This window comes from Hypanus sabinus, chromosome 12, assembly GCF_030144855.1.
Source record: "Hypanus sabinus isolate sHypSab1 chromosome 12, sHypSab1.hap1, whole genome shotgun sequence".
NCBI lineage: Eukaryota > Metazoa > Chordata > Chondrichthyes > Myliobatiformes > Dasyatidae > Hypanus > Hypanus sabinus.
In genome coordinates, this window is record NC_082717.1 from 35370733 (window position 1) to 35393429 (window position 22697).

At 41.5% G+C, this 22697-nt stretch overlaps 1 protein-coding gene and 1 long non-coding RNA gene across 11 annotated transcripts in view; one reads left to right on the forward strand and one right to left on the reverse strand.

Moving 5' to 3' along the window:
* The window catches only part of LOC132402765 (thyroid adenoma-associated protein homolog), a 440832-nt gene that overhangs the window by 416452 nt on the left and 1683 nt on the right, over nt 1–22697 (forward strand). For all 3 annotated transcript variants that reach the window (XM_059985752.1, XM_059985753.1, XM_059985754.1), the window contains one exon: nt 21011–21177. In XM_059985752.1, coding sequence (XP_059841735.1) covers nt 21011–21177 — 167 coding nt within the window. The remainder of the gene's footprint in view (nt 1–21010; nt 21178–22697) is intronic.
* The window catches only part of LOC132402769 (uncharacterized), a 32335-nt gene continuing 20516 nt past the window's right edge, over nt 10879–22697 (reverse strand). For all 8 annotated transcript variants that reach the window (XR_009515064.1, XR_009515063.1, XR_009515062.1 and 5 more), the window contains one exon: nt 10879–20884. This is a non-coding gene — a long non-coding RNA (uncharacterized LOC132402769). The remainder of the gene's footprint in view (nt 20885–22697) is intronic.

Below are 22697 nucleotides of genomic sequence, written 5' to 3' on the forward strand. Positions count from 1 at the left end.
AAAATGGATCTCTGACATGATTCCTGTATGAGTTCAGTTTCCACTAAAAAAAAAGGAACATGTGTATAAATGTAGTTTCCGCTACTGCATTCATATGTATGTTCCTCTTTTTTTTATTATCGTTACAAAGCACTTCATGTGTGCTTGGTACATGGTAGTGCTTTGAAAGATGGTTCTGAAGGCAAGGGAGAAGTTCTTGAATGTGGTAGGGGTTGAGGAATCCCAGAGGAGGTGGGCTACTCTGCCTGCCTCATGTCCTCGCTCTCATTTTATCCCAGTCAATAAGAATCCTTTGCAAGAAGCCCGTAACCAAGCACAATTTTCTAATGCAAGACAAATAATAAAGGAGCAGATAGGCTTTTACACTTTTCAGAAGGCATTTTTAGAGAATTTCTGGAATAATTTTTGCTCAGAAGAACCCTGGGTAACATACTTCTGGTGTCTTCTTGCTGCTGCAGCATTGACAATGAAATGGTGAGCACCCCTTTATACTGTACTTACTTTTAATGGGTGCTTGAAGTCAATGGCTACGTTCCTTTTACTGCCAAATAGGTGGTCACCATTTGGAAAGGACAGCGGTTGAAGAACAGTTTGTCAAATTGTCTCATTGCTCCCTAATAAGTACTAGCTGACATCTTATGCTTAGCAAGTGCACAGTTGGTGTCAGCTTTACTAGGTAGTGCTTTGCACTAACCTGAGGCTAGGCCACTGCTCCATTTTGTAGATCTTTGGTAATAGGGGTGCCACAGTAATGAGCTGGTTAGTATGACAATGGGCCAGCTCCGGGCATCAGAGTCTTGAGTTCAATCCTGATATTTTCTCTAAGGAGTTGTTATACATCCCTCCATGGAATGCGTGGCTTTTCCCTGGGTCCTCGGGTCTCCCCCCACAGTCCAAAGATGAACCAGGTAGGTTAATTGGTCATTGTAAATTATCCCATGAGTCGGTTGGGTTAAATCTGGGATGTCGGGGGTTTCTGGGGTTGCACAGCTTGGAGGGCCTATTCCACGCTGTATCGCTAAATAAAACATAAATAAATAAAGTGTTCAGTCAAAATCTTATGCTTTGTTTCTACCATTTAAAGCAGAGTCCAAATCAGGTTTAATATCACCAGCATATGTTGTGAAATTTGTTAACTTAGTGGCGGCAGTACAATGCGATACATGATAATGTAGAAAATATATATATAGATAAGTAAATCAATTACATTAAATATAAAATAGTTACATTAAAAATAATGAGAAAAGAGAAATAATATAATAAAGTTAGGTAGTTATTGAAGGTTCAATGTCCATTTAGGAATCAGATGTTGTTTGGTACTGCTTTAAATTAAGAGTGCTTAATAAGAACAATATTAGTTTGATAAAAGTTGACTAACACCGTATCTGGTTGGTTTTCTGACAGTTGTCACTTGAAGACTCAGCATCCACTTTTGTTAGAAAACACAGTGAAATGCTATTATTTTTTCTGCTTTTCTCTCACAACTCCTTTAAAAATTGCTGATAGAGCTTTACTACTTAATTTAAGCAAAAAAATTTCATGCAGCTAAGCATCTAAGAAGTTCAACAACAGACGATTAGCACAACTGAGTTCAATCCAATTCACACTTGCTCGCAGGTGAGTATTGCACCATGGAGCACCAGATTACCAGAATGTGAACTATTATTTTTCTCTCTGACCAGCTCTTTGCTGACTGCTTCTCCCATACCAGCAGCAACCCTGTTTCTCCCATACCAGCAGCCAATCCTGTTTCTCCCATACCAGCAGCCAACCCTAATTCTCCCATACCAGCAGCAACCCTGTTTCTCCCATACCAGCAGCCAACCCTAATTCTCCCATACCAGCAGCCAACCCAGTTTCTGCCATACCAGCAGCAACCCTGTTTCTCCCATACCAGCAGCCAATCCTGTTTCTTGTTGAGCTGTGGTGTCTTAGAGAGGATACCAATATCACCCAGCGAGTGGTGTCAAAGGTTAATGTAGTTAAAGGAATAATGCTGACTAAGGTAAGATTGGTAGAAAGCACAAAGCTGTAAGGTACACTACCTAAGCTTCTATCATTTTATGAGGAAATACTTTGTTCTGATAATCTTCATTAAGCAATATTGATCTTGTCTAAGAGCATTCTTCTGTTAATACTTAGAACAAAGATCCGACAATTGAGCAGGTGAGAAGGGCTGTGGGAAACTCAGACATGGCAAAGCATTGGGGCTGGATGGTGTGAACCCCAAGGTCCTGGAGGAGTGTGCTGAGCAGCTGTGTGGGGTTCTCCAGGGAATTTTCAATCTGAGTCTCAGCCTGGAAAGGGTCCCGACTGTGCAGGAACATCATGTGTGGTCCCAATACCCAAAAAGGGCCAACCGAAAGTCTTGAATGACTACCATCCATTGACCCTGACCTCACAAATCATGAAGACCCTAGGGAGGCTGGTTCTGGCTCACCTCCGACCCCTGGTCAGATCAGCTTTCAATCCCCTGCAGTTTGCCTACCAGGAGCACAATGGAGTCAATCCAGAGCCTACTCCCATTTGGATAGGCAGGGCAGCACGATGAGGATAATGCTTTTTGATTTCTCAAGAACCTTCAATACCATACAGCCCTTATTGCTGGGGGAAAAGCTCTATTCCATGCAGATTGGAACTTCCATTTTGTCCTGGATAATAGACTACCGGATTGGCAAACCACAGGTTGTGCGGCTTCAGAGCTGCGTGTCAGACATGGCTTTAAGCAGCAACTGGGGCCCCACAGGGGTATGAGTTACCTTCTGTTCATCCTGTATACCTCAGACTTCAGGTACAACACTGGGTCATCTCATCCGCAAATATTTTCTGATGAGTCAGCAATAGTTGGGAGGATGAATACAGGGCCCTGGTAGAGAACTTTGTCAAATGGTACAAGCTGAATCGTTTGCAGTTCAATATTAGTAAGACAAAGGAGACTAAGCCTGCATTGCTCCCTGTTACTATTGATGGTGAGGACCTACAAGTACTTAAGGGGGCACCAGGATGACAGACTTGAGTGGATCATCAACAAGAAGGGCCAGAGTCGCCTCTACTTCCTGAGGAAACTGAGACCCTTTGGAGTATGCAGGACTCTCCTTCACATGTTCTACTAGTCTGTTGTCATCAGTTCAGTCTTCTGCGCGATGGTATGCTGGGGCATAGCATCAACACGGGTGATACCAACAAGCTCAATAAACTGATTAGAAAGGCTGGCTCTGTTATAGGAGTCAAACTGGACACAGTGGAGGTTGTGGTAGAACAAAGGACATTACTGAAAGCTCTGGCAATTTTGGACAATGTTTCCTACCCTTGGCTGAACAGAGGAGCACTTTTAGTGATAGACTAAGACAACTGAGCTGCTCCAAACAGCGCTATATGAGGTCAATCTTACCGTCATACAGTAGGCTCCATAATGAGTCAAGCAATAACTGGGGAAGTGATGAGCCTCTGCTTATCACTTTGTGGCAACTTATTTTTTATTCTTTCTACTCTCTTCTAATATGTATACATGTGCACTTGTAATGCTACTGTGACTCTGTGAGTTCCTTTGGGATCAATAAAGTATCTGTCTATTTATTAAACAAGATTCTAAAGACGCGGCGGCAAAGCTTAAAGGTGTTCTTAAGAGTGGAAAGGAATGGTGAACGCTACTGGTGCCAATCCTTTTTATGTTGATGTATCACCTACAGCAAAGTGATTCTTTGATTAGAAACATAGAGGGAAGGGTCTTTCAAGCTATTGTATTCATGCCAGTTGAAAAAGTGCCTTATCCTACTTCACATCACTAAGTCTATAGCCCCATGGTCATGAGTCTTCAGATACATATCCAAATCATTTTTTGTGTCAGAGGATGAATAGAAATGTGGTCAGTTGTGCTGAGAAGTTATTTGGAACATAAGAGTACATTTAAAGTTGTCCTGAATCATGCTGTACTTGGGACTTTTTTCTTCCATTGCTTTATTTTCATTTTGATTGCAAAACTTGGAGACAAATATAGAATCAAAAATTTTGCAACTTCAGCAATGAACCAAAGGCCAAGGAAGTCGATTGGAAACCAGAAAGGTCACAGCTGAATCATATCGTTATTCCATATATAGAAATCTACATTGTCAACTCCTTGTCTGATTGTAGCATAACCAACAATCTGCAAGCTGCATTAACCCATTTCAGTAACTGTTCTCTTATAATGGATAAGCAGATGCTGGGCAGTTTAACCATTTTAGGGGATATTCATTTGAATAAAATAAAGCATTAGGAATTACAATGTTTCTGGAATAAACTTTTTGTTAAGTTTGAATTAATTTCTTGATAGCATTATAATCTCTATAACATTGATTCACGAGCATAATATTTAAGAAATGTTGGGATTGTTGCAGTAGAACATAGATAATGTACACATGAACACAAACACCAGAGGTACTGTGGATCCTGGAAATTTAGAGCAACACACATAAAATGCTAAAGGATCTCAGCAAGTCAGAATGCATCTATGGAGGTTAGTACATAGTTCATGTTTCAGGCCAAGATCCTTCATCAGGAAGGTCTCGGCCCAAAACGTCAACTGTTCATTCCTGTCCATAGATAGTGCCTGACCAGCTGAGTTTTGTGTATGTTGCACAGGAGTTCTTTCTATGTTTGAGAAGTCAGCAGAGACTTCATGGCAGTCTCTCACTGCTTTTACATTTTTCCAGTTGGAATGAATGCCATACTTCTAAATCTAAAAAAAACCTTCAAGACTAGGTGTATCAAGAATTCCCCCTCCACTTCATTGTTTTTTTTCCCATCTCAGTGTGGGTTCTCTCCACTTTGCACTGACTTTTAGCAGCTTTGACAGAAGCTTTGTTGGAGAAGCACAAATAGCCAATTCTAAGAATTTACTTCACTCTCATTCCTCAGGAACACCCCACCACTAAACACAGCAATTACCCACAGACTGTATTCCCCACCAAACAACCCAAAGTCTCTCTCTTTGGTTCCCACACCACACTGAAGAGCCTCTCAAAACACAGATCTCTGAAATCCCTGATTAAGATCCTTACTTCCATCGCTCTCCCTCAAATAAAGCACAAGTCTTCACCCAGCCAAGCCCTCCTCCGAGATCATTACTCTCCCCTCCTCCACAAACCCAGTCGGATCTCCAATATTTGTATCACCTCACCACCCCCTCCCCTCACACTCTGTAGCCCCAATCAAACTGAGTACCAGCCCTCACTGGACCCACCTTCAGTCTTAGAAACATAGAAAACATACAGGCCAATACAGGCCCTTCAGTCCACAAAGCTGTGCTGAACATGTCCTTACCTTAGAACTACCTAGGTTTTGTCCATAGCCCTCTATTTTTCTAAGCTACTTGTAGCCATCCAGGAGTCTCTTAAAAGACCCTATCATTTCCGCCTCCACCATCGTTGTCAGCAGCCCATTCCACGTGCTCACCATTCTCTGCATAAAAAACTTACCCCTGACATCTCCTCTGTACCTTCTTCCAAGCACCTTAAATCTATGCCTTGGGTGCAGTCCCCTCCCTCATGCAGTCAATAGCCCAGGAAGGAAAATGGGCTTCATGTTCATGTGCTGTTTTTTGTGAGCCCCATCCCATTATACTTAAGGTAGTGGTGCACTGCACACCAATTTATAGATTAAAACAGCATGGAAACAGGCCCTTTGACTGAACTGGTCAGTGTGGATTAAGATTCTCATCCAAGCATATCCCATTTGCCTGCATTTGGCCCATATTCCTCCAAATCTAAGCCTCACGTTGGCTTCCATTCCTGCAAGTCCTCTCTCGAACAGCTTGTCTTTAGTTTCATCTCTTAATGGTGTCCTTATCTCCCATCCCATCTCCTTATCTCTACTCTACAATTATGTGACATCTCTAAAAGTAATACGGGAAATGATAGGCCAGTAAATTTGACATCAGTGGTAGGTAAATTATTGGAAGGAGTACTAAAAGATAGGATCTACAAGTATTTGGATAGACAGGGACTTATTAGGGAGAGTCAATGTGGCTTTGTGTGTGGTAGGTCATGTTTAAACAAATCTATTTAAAGTTTTTCAAAGAGGTTACCAGGAAAGTGGATGAATGGAAGGCAATGGATGTTGTCTGCATGGACTTCAGTAAGGCCTTTGACAAGGTCCTGCATGGGAGGTTAGTTAGGAAGATTCAGTCGCTAGGTATACATGGTGAGGTAGTAAATTGGATTAGACATTGGCTCAATGGGAGAAGCCAGAGAGTGGTAGTGGAGGATTGCTTCTCTAAGTGGAGGCCTGTGACTAGTGATGTGCCACAGGGATCAGTGCTGGGTCCATTGTTATTTGTCATCTATGTCAATAATCTGGATGATAAATTGGTAAATTGGATCAGCAAATTTGCTGATGATACAAAGATTGGAGGTGTAGTGGACAGTGCGGAAGGTTTTCAAAGCTTGCAGAGGGATTTGGACCAGCTGGAAAAATGGGCTGACAAACGACAGATGGAGTTTAATGCAGACAAATGTGAGGTATTGCACTTTGGAAGGACAAGCCAGGGTAGAACATACAAGGTAAATGATAGGACACTGAGGAGTGCAGTAGAACAGAGAGATCTGGGAATACAGATACATAATTCCCTAAAAGTGGCATCACAAGTAAATAGGGTCATAAAGAGAGCTTTTGGCACATTGGTCTTTATAAATCAAAGTATTGAATATAAGAGTTGGAATGTTATGGTGAGGTTGTATAAGACATTGTGAGGCCGAATTTGGAGTATTTTGTGCGGTTTTGTTCATCTAATTACAGGAAGGATATTAATAAGGTTGAAAGAGTGCAGAGGAGGTTTACAAAGATGTTGCCAGGACTTGAGAAACTAAGTTACAGAGAAAGGTCGAATAGGTTGGAACTTTATTCCCTGGAGCGTAGAAGAATGAGGGGAGATTCGATAGAGGTATATAAAATTATGATGGGAATAGATAGAGTGAATGCAAGCAGGCTTTTTCCACTGAGGCCAGGGGAGAAAAAAACCAGAGGACATAGGTTAAGGGTGAAAAGGGAAAAGTTTAAAGGGAACATTAGGGGAACTTCTTCACACAGAGAGTGGTGGGACTATGGACTGAGCTGCCAGATGAAGTGGTAAATGCAGGCTCACTTTTAACATTTAAGAAAAACTTGGACAGGTACATGGATGAGAGGGGTTTGGAGGGATATGGTCCAGGTACAGGTCGGTGGGACTAGGCAGAAAAATGGTTCGGCACAGCCAAGAAGGGCCAAAAGGCCCCTAGCTGTACACTTTCTTTGGTTATCCTTTCCGATCTTCTCTTCTCTCACTAACTTCTCAATCAAATACGTTGATTGGTTGAATCACCTTTGAAGATGTTTATGTGAAGCACTTTGCAACATTTTACTGCATTAAGTGCACTTGGTTGAATGTTCAGGTTGTATTCTTAAATGAAGGAAAAAGCACTGTCGACTAAAGCATTCTTGTCTGGTCTTCAGTTTGTAGTAATCCCTTTAACTTTGTAACAAGACATAATGAATTAAAATAAAAATTGGCTGCCTTCACCTTTCCTGCCCCCACCCCTACCCTGCTAACCCTTTTGTTAACTTGATACATATGTTGGAAACATTTGTTAGAGGTCCCCGAAGTTGGAGTGAGTAGTTGAGCCACACTCAAACAAGCACGTACTTTGATTTGCCTGGTTAAGTTTGTGACTGGAAGTTCATACACTTGCTGCCAGTTGGGACTCATTAACAACTATTTTCGCAGCCCAACTTAAGGAGCTAAAATTATTCAAAAGTTACAGCAACTAAGTCAATTGCAGCCTTCAGGAAAAGACCAGTTAGAACAACTTATGCAGTTTTAAGGAGATTTGCCAGGATATCGAAGATGGATGTTTTTTTAATCATTATTCAACATTTGAGCTGTTGGTTACTAAATCACTGTAGCAAATATGTCACTAAACTGTATATTTACATTCACCTTTTATTCAGTTAACCTGCTCATTAAAGAAAGGAAATTTCCATAGTGCCTTGTCTGACCACTTAAAAGCATTTTACAGCCAATTAAGTACTCTTGAAGTGTAGTCACTGTTACAGTATGGGGAAACTTGGCGGTCTGTTGTGCATAAGAAGGTCCCAACGAACTTTATGGTGAAGTAGTTTTTCAGAGATGTTGGTTTAAGACTCAACATTGGCAACTTGCTGAACTCTCCTGCATTATTTTAAATAATGGCAGAACATCTTTCAGGTCACTTGAGATAGTTTTGGTGTATCATCTCATCTGGAAAGTGATTCTTCTGACCAGGCATTTGTGTTTACTATTCCCGTTTCATCTGAATCATCATGACTGAAACTGTCCTGCTTGTTAAGCAATTTGGCAACTCTAAATTGTGTAAATGATTGTTAGAATCTCAGGGAGTTAATGGAAATGTGGTGTGAATAAGATTACTGTAAAAATTAGTAGAAGTTTCATGACAGTAAAGGAATACGACAGTTTAAGGGAATAGCTCATTGCCGTTACAACAATGTGTGGAGGTGCCTGTTTCTGAAAGTGAATACATTAAAAATGAAACTGTCAGGCAGTTTCATGTTCCCACCACTCTTTGGATAAAGAAGTTACTTATGAATCCACTGTCTGATTAAGGGGGTTCTGAAGAAGGGTCTCAGCCTGAAACGTTAACTGTTAATTCATTCCCATACAGTAGATGGTGCCTGCTGAATTCCTCAGCATTTTGTCTGTGTTGCTTTGATTAAGAGCCTATTTGCTTTACAGCAACTGTGCTTTATTCACAAGTAGTGGAAATACACTCTGCATCTAAACCATCTAAACCTTGTAGGAATACAAAGGTCTGAATTGCCGCTTCCTCCCCCTCCGCCCCTCTCTTCTGCTCATCCACTAGGTATAATCCCACATTTGTATCATTGCTGTAAACAGGGCAGCCCATTTTGTTCATGCAAACAGTACAGTTTCATATAACTTCTCTACTTTTCAATTCTGTCACATTTCTTTTGTCTGTCATATTACAGATTCCTTTGCTCCACTACCTATTTGGCTACTCATTTTCCAAATAATAGCAATCCTTTATATTTCCTATCAAATATTTTGTGCAATTTATTGCTTGTGAATTGGCTTTGTCCTGATGACTGAAAAGTAAAACGTGCATTTTGGTTTCAACATATATATAAATAATAGTGATAGTGGTCCCATTACTAATTATTGTGCACCCTTTCCCCTCCCATCCTTTGACACTCCGACTAACTCCCATTTTCCCCCACTCTCTGGTTTTGGTCTAGTACCCAGTTGACTGACTCCGCATTTAACATTCCTGATCTTATTTCAGGGTGGCAGATTGGGGTTCTGACTCTACCAAAGTAGGTGTAAGGCACGCCTGAACAAGACAGAAGTTGCAGATGCTGGAAATCTGAGCAATACACACAAAATGCTGGCCGAAACATCAACTATACTTTTTTCCATAGATGCTGCCTGGCCTGTTGAGTTCCTCCAGCGTTTTGTGTGTGTTGGAAGGCACTCCTTCCCTCTGCTAACCTGAAGGCCACCTTAGGCAAGATGTAGCACCTGCTCAGCCACTCCCTCCCCATCCCCCACCCCCCAAAATCTGGATCATGTGAAGCCATGGGAGCAGGCAACAGATGGTCGTATGAGCATATCACAAAATCCTGGATTTACAAACACGGACACCAGGCAGACAATCTCTGAGGAGTATTCACCCATTTTGTAAAGACACTGCCCAGAATAAGGTGATGGCATATCACTTCTGTAGAAAAATTGTTCAAGAACAATCATGGTCGTGGAAAGACATAGCATATAACGAACAAGCGCTCTTATTTCTCATCCATTACATGGGGACATTATCAAATGCTTCTTGAAAATCTACATCAACTATATTTCATCCATGAGCTTGTTTTTACTCACCGCTTGTCTTTAAAAAATTCTCGAAGTTTGGCCAAGTAGGAATATGTTACAAAGAAAGAAATTTCTATAAAAAACCACCAAGGCTGCCAGGAAAATTCTAAAAAAGAAATGAATATCACCACTGGCCACCAAGAGTGAGCAAGATATGTGACTTGACACCAAAATGTTCCTGGAATTTATTTTTGTTGTTTATTATAATATATACATTTTTAACTTTATCCTTTCTTAGAAACTGGACTATTTTTCCATGGTATTTACACTTAAGAGTCTGTATGTGCCTTAGCACATTCTGTCGCTACTTACATAATGATAGTTAGCCACCAATCCTCTAGCACTTTTTTCTAATAAATTATCAAATGTGATATTTCTAATGCAAATTCTCAAAATTTGTGATAAAACTCCTGGCTTATTGTCTTTAGGCTTGCCAATTTGTTTTCCTTATTTTTTAAATAATATAGTAATATTTCCAACCATATATTGCAGCTACCTAATCGTCACCCTGATAATTAGGGAGGCAAAATAATTACATAATTGGGTAAACCATGCTGGGAAAAGCCAGAAGTTCGCTGCAGTTAAAGGTTCCCACAGGCACACACAAATCCTGATTTCACTGACTTTTTTTTGTCAGTGATTCTGGAAATATTGGAATCTTCCTGTGGTGATCCAGATTTGTTGCAGTTCCTCAGCATTCTTTAAGGGGAATCTGCCCACTAAACCAATGTCAGGTTAGATCCAATTCAGTGTAGTTAGTCCATTCATTTCATTGGAAAGCAAAGGATGGGGGAGTGTGTTTGAGTAAAACATACACTAGTCGCAAGAATTATTTTGAGTTTTCTCTAATGATTCTGATTATTTTAATGTGTTTATAAGAGTTTTTTATTGTCCCATTGATATTGACAGGTTTTTGAATACTAGCAACATTCAGAAATGTTCATTTCCTTGTCAGGTTTGGCAGCTGTCAGAATTACTATTCTTCTTTTGTGGGCACAGTTAATTTTGGCCCACCCTTGTGACAACATTATTTCATCCTCCTGCAGTGCATCAGCGGATCTAGAAATGCTAAGTTTATTCTTACCACTTGTGTTAAAGGAGAGCTTTAAAGGCGTATGGCTGCTTCCCTGTCCTCAAAAGTTTCTGTCTTAATTGATTCATGATGTCCTTTTAGTGTTTTGGCTGTTCTTGGACAGTGAAATGTACTCTTCTTGGGCCCATGGAACACCATTTTAAATAGCTCCCATTGCTGTTCTACGTCATTATTTGCTAATATCGTTATTTCTTTTCTTATTTCTGTTTTAGTCTCTCAATCTGCTTCTCTTCATGATTCTAGAATCAGCTATGCCGATATTCTTCCCAGTTGCTCAGTTAAAGTTTCATGTGTTATGGTCACTGCAGACTGTTTTATGGTCATCTTGATGTCTTTGGATACAAGTCTGGAAGGGAGACCTGTATGTAGAACTTTCTAAAGGGGGGCGGTAAGCAGACAATGGTTGTGGTGCACATTGCCAACAATAGCCATAAGACCATAAGGTCTGGGAGCAGAATTAGGCCATTTGGTCCATTGAGTCTGTTCCGCCATTTCATAATGGCTGATTCATTTCCCTCTGAGCCCCAAACTCCTGCCTTCTCCACATAATCCCTTATGTCTTGATTAATCAAGAATTGATCAACTTTTGCCTTAAATGTATCCAATGATTTGGCCTCCACAGCCGCCTGTGGCAATGAATTCCCCAGATTCACCACTCTGGCTGAAGAAATTCCCCTCATCTCCGTTCTAAATGGACATCCCTCCATTCTGAGGCTGTGTCCTCTGGCTTTAGACTTCCTCACCATAGGAAACATCCACTACACGTCCACTCTATCAAGGCCTTTCAGTATTCGATAGATTTCAATGAGATCCCCCATCATTCTTCTGAAATCCAGTGAGTACAGGCCCAGAGCCATCAAACACTCTTCATAACATAGGTAGAAAGAGGAAAGAGGTCCTACCCAGTAAGTATAAGGAATTAAGAAAGAGGCTGAAATGCAAGTTTTCAAAGCTAGTAATCTTTGGTTTATTTGCAGCACAGAAGGCCTTACACGGTCCACTAACACCACAACAGTAGTTAAGAAAGGACAGCAACATTTGTTTTTCTTCAGGATGCTGAAGAAAGCTGGTCTACCTGAACAGATGCTGGTGACCTTTTACCACTGCACCATAGAGAGCATCTTAACATACCGCATCTCTGTGTGGTATCTCAGTTGTACAGCAGCTGATAGGAAAGCACTTCAGCGAGTTGTCTCTAGTGCACAGAAGATCATCGGGACACAACTCCCTGCCCTGGAGGACTCCTACAGCTCACGCTGCCTAAGGAAAGCTACAAGCATTTGTACGGACAATACACACCCATGCAATCATCTGTTTGAACTTCTTCCATCTGGCAGTCGTTACAAGATTTTCTATGCCCGCACTTCCAGACTGAAAAATAGCTTTTTCCCCAGAGCTATGATTGCTCTGAACCAATCGATCAAGCATCATCCATAAATTTGTTATATTGCTACTTTTAATACTGATTTTATGGCTGTCATGCATCTGAGTTGTGCTTTTGTACTGCTGGACATTGCTTGTACTGGCTGGATACTTGATATTATTTCTTGTTTATTTATTTTATTTGTTGTTCAATAGCATTGAGTACGAGAGTTGCAAACTCATTTTCGCTGTATTGGTGCATGGCAAATTGTACCATGCAATGACAATAAAGATATTTCAATTTCAATGTGCCAGTCAGGATAGGAATAGAAAGATAGGGCAGATGAATTGTGATTCAGGAACTAGTGCAGTGGGCAGGGTTTCAGACTCTTGGATTATTGGAACCTCTTCTGGGGCACAGGTGACCTGTATAAGAAGAACAGGTTGTACCTTAAATAGAGAGGAAACATGGATTTACGAAGAGAAGGGGTAAATTCAAAGGAGATTTTTTTTTAATATACAGAGTAGCGGGTGCATGAAATGAACTGGGGGGCTGGTAGTGGTGCTGTTAAGTAGGCATATGAATGTGTAGGAAATGGAAAGATAGTAAACATTAAATAATGGAAAGATGTAGGAAGAAGACATTTAGGTGAGCATTTGATTTACTTGATAAACACTGTGGACCAAACAGCCTGTTCTTGTTCTGTGGTCCATTCTTGGAACTCCATTCCCTTAATCTCTTTACCTTTTATTTCCATAAAACATAGTATCAGAATTAGGCCATTCAGCCCTAATTGATCATTAGGACTTCAATCATGGCTGATTTATTTTTAATTTCATAAATTACTTCAGGTTAGTTAAAAATTTCCCCTTTGTACATCCTCCTTTCCTTTCAGAACAGTCAAAGCGCCATCTATTATTGGGCTAAACATGTCTTTTCACCATCTGTCCTGATTCAATTTGCAGAAGTAAGCTACTGCTTACTGACATTTATATCTCTAAAAATAAATTAAGTCAGTTGTTTCACTTCAGCCTCTACAGTTCCGATGTTTGTATACTGATGCACCATCAATAACTCACACTGAGACGTAAGCGAGATATCGGCTTTTATTGACTGGAAGAAGGAACCAGGAGTGAGTGTCTATCATACAAGGTCTTGGAGACTGAGGCCGAGCGTCAGGCCGCAGGTCTCCTTTATACAGGGGCCTGTGGGAGGAGCCAAAGGAGCAGTCAGCAGGGGCGTGTCCCGACAGGCACATAGTTCACCACATATACATTTCTGTTTATGCAGTCCTCTTAAATTAAAGATTAGCCAGGTGACATCACCACAGTATCGGTGTTGGAATGTAGGATTAGTTAAACAGATGCTTGATGGTTGGTAGGGCAAGTTCCCATACTCAACGTACCTCTGTCTTTGCACTTTTTAAAGTTCCTGGCTGTTTAAGCCCCTTTCGACGAATAGTTTTCCATGTTGAAGTTATATTTGGTACTTCATCCAGTTGACAGTCATGATGAAGTGAGCAAGCTTTCCCATTACAGCTGACTGCCTATTCTAGTTTAAGGTACAAATATGGTAATTTTGACAGCTTTTCTGGTTCCAAGATGTTATACAGACTGGAAACATCAAGCCCTGGGTTTCCCCATTAGGTAACCTTCACCTCAGTGCAATTCCCCTCACAGTTACCCAGTTCTTCCCAGTGGCCCTTTTCTTCTATATTCCCAACTTTAAACCAGAATTCCCACCACCTTGAGCTTTTATGCTGAACTTAGACAATCTTCTTCTGTGGAAGTTAAGAATCTTGGTGTTTTTCCACAGTCAAATGAATAATGCCTCAGGATAAAAGAGTTGTATAGGCTGCTAGGCCCCTGTTGAATTTATGTGTGCTGCAACTTCCCAGGTTATTATCATTACAGGTATCCGTGTAGTGAATGATTATAGTTACAAGACCTGGAGATAAATATGGCGCCACTGTGTGTTAGCATGCGATGTTTAACAGCTGTAAACTGGAAACCAAGAATAGTGCTACCCATTAATCACATTCATTGTGTGCAATTATTGGTTTGGTCCTGAATAGCTAAGTTAGAGATTTATAGCCTTGTCTTCCTTTAACTCTTAAACTTTTAAAACATTATTTCAGAGGGTACTTTTAAACAAACGTGTTTTTTTTCTCAGCTCGTTATCGAGTATGCATGCAATATCATTCAAGCTGAGGCAGATCATAGCGTTCTCAAACACTTGGCACTTGTCTTTAATAGCTCAAATTTTTATGCTAGTTAACGCCAGGCACTGCATTGCAGGTGAGAGTAAATTTAGTTTTATGTGGAATAAGAACATTTTTCATGCTCAAGCAATTTACCATTGCAGAGATGATGTTCTTAAGTGTATGTCCTGCTGAAGGTCTTAGCCCGAAACGTCGATTGTACTCTTTTCCATTGATGCTGCCTGGCCTGCTGAGTTCCTCCAAAATTTTTTGTGTGTTACTTAGATTTCCAGCATCTGCAGATTTTATTCATGTTTGTTCTTAAGGGTATCGCAGCCTTTATAATAGTTTTCATTGATTTGTTCGGGAGGAATTTCTATATAATGGTGACTGCAGCTTCTGCATGTGGTACTCTTCTTTGGCAGCATGGAGTTATTAACAAAACTGAGGTCATACAACAGTGCACAATCTATGAGGAAAAATAATTCGTTGAAAAGAATGAAAAGCGATGTCTCATGGATTAATCACACGGTTTTCCAGATGACAGAGCACCGGATAGTTGGCTGGTTACTTCTGGTGTGAATCACAGTTGTACAGATCTGTGTTAGGTGACCACACATTTACGTCATTTCTCCCATAGTGCTCAATCAGCCATTGCTGTCAGAGTCACTCGGATAACCAGATTTTCCTGGTGCTGCTGGACTTTTAGTTGCCCAGTTTGAAGGAAACCACTCTGTACAGATCTCAATTTGTTTGTCCCTCTACGGGGAACACACAAAAGACTGCAGATGATAGAATCTGAAGCATCAAACAACTTGCTGGAGGCAATCAACAGGTCAAGTAGCATCTGTGAGGGAGGAAGGAATTGTCGATGTTTCAGATCAAAACCCTAAATCAGGTCTTTTCCTGCTACAGGTGATGCTCAAACCATTGATAGATTGTTTGTTGTCACTTCTGAGGTATTTCCTTACAGTTTCCACTTCAGCACAGACTGCTCAACAAGGCAGACTCTTCCCCACCCCAGAAGTCAATGCCCATCAAACTGGAAAGAACCTCCTGCTAAAACTTCACCAGTTACTCCATCCAATCCCCTACTCTGATGAAGAGCATCTAAAACCATTTGGTGCTGGTTTATAGTTAAACACTCTGCAAAAGAAGCCCACCCCAGGAATCTCACCTGATCAACAGGCCATTAGTAACACACTGACCAACTTCTGCCCTGAAAGCTAAATGTAATTTCTACCACAAACAAGAGAAAATCAGCAGATGCTGGAAATCCGAGCAACACACACAAAATGCTGGAGGAACTCAGTAGGCCAGACAGCATCTATGGAGAATAGTACAGTCAACTTTTCAGGCCGAAACCCTTTGGCAGGATGGGAGAAAAACAGATGAGAACTGGATTTAAAAGTTGTGGGAGGGGAGAGAGAACCACCAGGTGATAAAAATCCTTCCAGGTGAGGCGACTCTTCACCTGTGAGTCTGTTGGGGTCACTTACTATGTTCTGTGCTCCCAGTGTGGCCTCCTGTACATTGGTGGGAACTGACAAATATTGGGAGTCCACTTCACTGAGCATCTATACTTTTTCCACCAGAACAAGTGGGATCTCCCACTGGCCAACCATTTTAATTCCAGTTCCCATTCCTATTCCATCCGTGGCCTCCTCCACTGTCGTGACGAGGCCACACTTTGGTTGGAGGAACACACCTTATATTCCTTTTGGGTTGCCTCCAACCTGATGGCATGAACATCAATTTCTCAAACATCTGGTAATGCCCCCCAACCCACCCCCACCTTCATTACCCATCCCCTTTTCCCTCTCTCACCTCATCTCACCAAACAACTACCCAGCTCTCTACTTTATCCCTCCCCTTCCAGGTTTCACCTTTCACCTAGTGATTCTCTCTTCCTCCCCCCCCCCCCCACCTTTTAAATCTACTCCTCGGCTTTTACCTCCAGTCCTGCCAAAGGGTTTCGGCCTGAACCGCTGACTGCAGGTTTTTCCATAGACGCTGCCTGGCTTGCTGAGTTCCTTCAGCATTTTGTGTGTGTGGCTATAATTTCTACCATATTTTCCCTTCAGTAATAAGTTAGTGTTTTCAACCCAGTATCCCTGTCACTGCTTTTCTACTTTTGAATTGAAATAATTGTACCAAATTGAATATAGATAAATCAACATTCTCTCAGAAAGCAGTTGTGATGTTTAAGCAATTAGATGCAGCACTGATGAAGAATTATGTTGTGAAGCATCACCTTGACTTTACATGTTTTGTATAAACAGGCTGTTGCTCTTTGTCCCATTTGAACAGAACATTTAATCTTGCTGTTACAGTGATTTTGATTATGTTTATTATTGTGCTAAATGTTGTATTGGAGAAAGATTTGGCTGCTGGAAGCAGATTCTATTTTTATCTGTTGGAATTTAATTTAGACTTTGAAACACAATATGGCTAATAATTGTAGCTTGCCAGAAAACCACACAAATTCTGTAGTTGCCCTGGTTCTGCAACGGCGCATTGGCTGTGAGAAGGATGTGTTCGTGCTCGCTACAGGCATTAACTTTCACTTATGTGGAATCCTGCTAAAATGGCGCACCCTTAAGTTTCACTTCTTTCTGCCCCTCTTGCCCTGAGGCTGCAAGGTAACCCATTGTCACATTTACCTATAAAACAACTGGAGGAAGCCCTTGTAACTAAACTTTGAATAAAGAGAATATTTAAACCATATACTGGTGTTCCAGCAATTGATAAACTTATTGCAAGTTTTGTATTTTATTTTCCTGCTCTGGGTATATGGTATATGATTTCTGTTTATTAGTTCAAAGGACAGGTATAAATTTATAAATGGGGAGCGGTGGTGTGGGGAGCCAATTTTAGTTTTAGTAACTGACAAGAAGAAAATCAGAAAATCCTGCCCTTTATTCGTATATATTATTTCACTTTTCTCCAAGGCAGAGATAAGTAGTTGACAAACTTCCGCCACCTCCTATGTGATCCCACCACCAGCCACATCTTCCCCTCCCCCCACCACTCTCGACTTTCCACAGGGATCGCTCCCTATGCAACTCCCTTGTCCATTCATCCTCCCCCCCCCCCCCCCATTCCTTCCCACCGACCTTCCTCTGGGCACTCATCCCTGCAAATGGAAGAAGTGCTACACCTGCCCCCACACTTCTTCCCTCACCACCATCCCAGGCCTTTCAGGTGAGGCACCACTTCACCTGCGAGTCAACTGGGGTGATATACTGTATCCGGTGCTTCCGATGTGGCCATTTATACATTGGGGAGACCCGCCGCAGACTGGGAGACCGTTTCGCCGAACACTGGCGCTCAGTCCTCCAGCAGTGGCGGGATCTCCCTGTGGCCGCACGCTTCAATTCCACAGATCACTCCCACTCCGACATGTCTGTCTATGGCCTCCTCTACCGTCAAGATGAGGCCACGCGCGGGTCGATGGAGCAATACCTTATCTCCCGCCCAGGTAGCCTCCTACCTACCGGCATGAACATCCAACTCACAGACCTCCGTTGATACCCCTGTCCCCCCTTACCCCCATCCCTATCTATAATTTTAGTCTGGTTCTCTTTCTCTCTCTTTTCTCCCCCCTCACTATTATCTCCCCCTAGCCCTACCTTTCTTTCTCTTTTATTTCCCATAATTCTCCACCTTCCCCCCTAGCCCATTTCCCTCCAGCCTATCACTTCCCAGCTCTCTACTTTATCCCTCCCCCTATTTCCTTCCCCTCGACCATCCCATGTTACTTCACTTCTGATGAAGGGTTTTGGCCCAAAACATCGTCACTACCTCCTCCCACAGATGCTGTTTGGCCTGCTGAGTTCTGCCAGCATTTTGTGTTTTTATTTATTTCCAGCATCTGCAGATTCACTCGTGTTAGTTGACAAATAACCTGTGATTGAAGAATGCTGGCACCTGCGGCATGTAATGATAACAAGTCAGTCCATTCTGTTGGCTATAAAACCATAAGGCAGTGGAGCAGAACTCGCCATTCCCACATCGAGCCTGCACTGCCCTTCAATCACAGTTGATTTTTTATCTGCCTCAACTCCATTCTCCTGCCTTCTCCCAATAAGCTTTAATGCCCTGACAAATGAAGAACCTATCAACCTCCACTTTAAATATGTCCAGTGATTTGATCTTCACAGCTGTTTGTGGCAATGAATTCCCAGAGATTCGCCTCAAGAAATTCTTCCTCATCTCTGTTCTAAATTGACGTACCTCTGCTCTTTGACTGTGCCCTCTGGTCCTCGACTTCCCCTCTATCGGAAACACCCTCCCCATGTAGGCCATTCAGTATTCACCAGGTTTCACGGGATCGCCCAGAGCCACCAAACACTCCTCATACATTAACTCTTTCATTCCCAGAATCATTCTCGTAAATCTCTGTACCCTCTCTAATCCCAGTACATCTTTTCTTAGGTAAGAGGCCCAAAACTCCCACAATACTCCAAGTGCAAACTGACCAATGCTTTATAAAGTCTCAGCTGGTTTTAAGGCCTTGCCAAATGAAACCTCCCTACATACTTGGAGTAATTGGCATTTCTTTCTTCTATAGATCTTCCATACCTCATGTCCAAGTCCTGGTCAGTTCTGTTAATGCTAAACCAGTTCTACCTCTCTGTCCATAAATCTAATTACTGTTGTTTTTTTTTGTTATCTTGATTTGGCTGCTTAGTTCTGGAATACTGCTATTGAACTTCTGACACTGTGCGAGATAATCAAACTACTTCCTTGACCAAGCTTTTTGCTATCACTCCTGGGTCACTGTACTGCCAATTTTTAAACTAAGTACTGCTATACAGCATGAAAACTGTCCTTCAGGCCAACAAGTCCATGCTGGCCAAGATTCCCAACTGAGCAAGTCCTATGGGCCCACATTTGGTCCATAATGCTACCTTTCCTACCTATTTGCATGTTAAAGTACCTTTTAAATGTTGTTAATCAGAATCGTTTAATATCACCAGCATATGTTGTGAATTTTGGTAACTTTGTGGCAGCAGTCAATGCAATATATGATAAATATAGAAGCAAATTAATTACAGTAAGTATATGCATATTAAATAGTTAAATAAGTAGTGCAAAAACAGAAGTTTTTAAAAAGTAGTGAGGCAGTGTTCATGGGTTTCATGTCCATTCAGAAATCAGTTGGCAGAGGGAAAGAAGCTGTTCCTAAATCATTGAGTGTGTGCCTTCAGGCTTCTATACTTCCTTCCTGATAGAGGTACAATGAGAAGAGGGTATGCCCTGTGTGGTGAGCGTCCTTAATGATGGACTTCCCCTTTTAGAGGGACCACTCCATGAAGTTGTCTTGGATACTATGGAAGCTAGTGCCCACGATGGAGCTGAACTCAACTCAATTGTACCTGCCTCAACTGCTTCCTCAGGCATCTCATTCCATATACAACCACCTCAAGTTCCTAATAAATCATAAACCTGTGCTCTCTACTCCTTAATTCCAATCATGGGATAAAGACGGTTCATTCACCATAGCAACTGTTGATGCCAGAAATAGGTAATAAAAGGACAAAATGCTGTAAATATTTTGGAAGTAAGGTAGAATCTGAGAAGAGAGAAATAGTTAATGTTTTGAGCCAAAGACAATTCATCATATCTTCATCTCTAAATTCTTTTTACTGAGGGGTACCCAAGTATTTTTTGCGATTAAAGCAACTCAAAAGAAGGAGAGGCACCTTTTGGCTCTTTGAAGTACCACGACTTTGGTGGAAGAAAATAGCAGTCTGTTTCCTCCCATTAGAAGAACATGATCTCTGCTTTCAATTTCCTAATAACAGACTGTCAGAAATCAACAAGACTGAAACTTGCATCTCATCCCAAATGCATTGCTGCTGTAGGAAACACCACCTCATGAGAACAAATTACTTTTTCAAACAGTTATTTGTTGAATTGACCTGAATTACTCTGAACTCTTTCAAGATCATTGCACTCCTAATGATCATAAAACCAGACTAACCTATCCCACTTGAATTAGCACAACAACATTCCTTTTCAATTTATGATGATTTGTTTCAATAGAGAAGAAAGTAATTCTCCAGGACCAAAATACCTGCTATCATTTCCATTGAACAACAAATGTAGCCCCTGTTGTACTTGGGTTTGATTTTATTTTTTTGATAACAGTAACTCTGTCTGCTTGGTTTTATTCTTTGGTGCCATTTTTTTCTATTCAGATCTTCATCTCTTAGGTTTTAGAAGTTTACAATGTAGCTAGTGATTAAATTTCTTGTGTGCCTTCTTGATTGAGAGGTTGTAATGTGGCTGCAAGTTCCTTGCTGGTTCTCACACCACATTCTTGTCCTGGAAAATACCCAAAAATCAGATCACATCAGTATCAGTTTTATATGATGATTAGTCATCGGACAGCTGTAGTATTTTTTGGATTTAAGTTTGTTCTTATCACTTTGTTTTCTCCCTGCCATGCAGATATTTTGTACTCTGCCATTAATCCGTCCCTGGCTCTGGATCTTGGCCTTGGATCGCTGTGTGAACTTCTGCAGTTCTGGGGCCAAGTTTTGCCTGGAATTGTCACCCTCATTGAATGGATGCTGGTAGAAGATGATACGGAAGAAGATACAGTGAATGAAAACCTGGTATGCTTAATAAGGGGTATTTTCCCTGAGTTTGTTCATCTTAGCAGAGGATTTGAAAGATAAGTAAAGGAAGGTTCCTATTCAAATGCACTATATGCAGTCCCTTCTGATACAAGAGGCAGCATGGTGATGCTGCTAGACCACAGTAACAGAGACCCAGTGCAATCTGGCCTCTTGTGTTGTCTATGTGGAGTTTGCATGTTATGCCTGTAAACACGTGGTTCCCTCCCACATCCCAAAGTTCCATAGACATAAGTTGGTATGTTAGTTGCCTGTACTGTAAGTCACCTGAGTGTAACAACTGAGGTGGGAGCGGCAAGATTGAGAACATGGGAAGAATTAAAAAAGAGTTAAATCTAAGATGAGTGTAAATAGATGGTTCATGGTCAGCACCAGACACCAACTGAAGGGTATTAATGTTAACTGAGTTTTTAATCCAATTCCTTTCAGTAATTTTACTTAGTTTTGTGGGTAAAAATCAGCTCCTCTCCAGTTAAGTGATGCCAATTTTGCTTCTGCTGCTGTTCCATTGAAGGTGCCGTAATGCAGCCTGGTGATGCTGACAGCATTCTCTTGGCCATTCTACCTATTTGTTCTCCACGTTACAGAACAGGGTAAATGTAAGCAGAAGATCTTTCCATCTGGAAGGGACAGACTACATGACAGCTGAGCCAGCCCTAATCCAAACCCTGTCTGAGTGTGGCTGTTCGGGAAGTGTAGAAGAGCTGTTGGATGTATGGGCATAGGAACCATCATTTGTTGAATAGTTCACACCCTTAGCCAAGATGAATTGTGATTAATTATACAACCCCAAAATCTCTTCTGGCTGAACTCAACCAAACTCCTCCATAAGGGATCATATCAAAGTCCTTGTCAGTTATTAATATCTCCATCTGGCTGGTGCACATTAGCCAAATAATGACCAGAATTTGCATTTGGAACAAAGGTGAAGCCACAACTGTCTGAATAGGCCTAAATTAATATCTCAGCAGTGAAACAATCATTGCGTGTTTATAAAATCAGTTTGTTGCGTCAGTGTGCAGTTAACCACCCCCGCTTTTCCTGGACGTCAAGCAATTCAATGAAAGCACTTGGCTCATTGATCCAGCCCTTCTCGGTGAGCGTACTGCTCAGGGTAAACTTCGCCTGGCTGGATGGAAACACAGTGGGCGGCTGGCAACATGGGTTGTTAACTATCTGATTACCCCACCAATCTTCCCAGGAGATCCTTGCAGGCTGGTACTCAGTGATCGCTGAGGTTCAGTAGAATGTATGCTAAACAGACTCAGAGCCAGATGGTCACCAACAAGTCCCAACCCATTGTGTTACAGCAGGAAGTAGGCTGGTAATTGTCCATCCTGATTAAAATTAATCTCACTTTCTCCTCTTCTGTTCCCCATATTATGATTGAGAGAGTGTTATTCATAAGAAAATGGGGCAGATTTTAAATTACTCCCACTGTGAGAATCTGGTTTTAAGTTGGTGGTGTTGGGGGAGGGGCAAATGGGGTAGGATGGTGG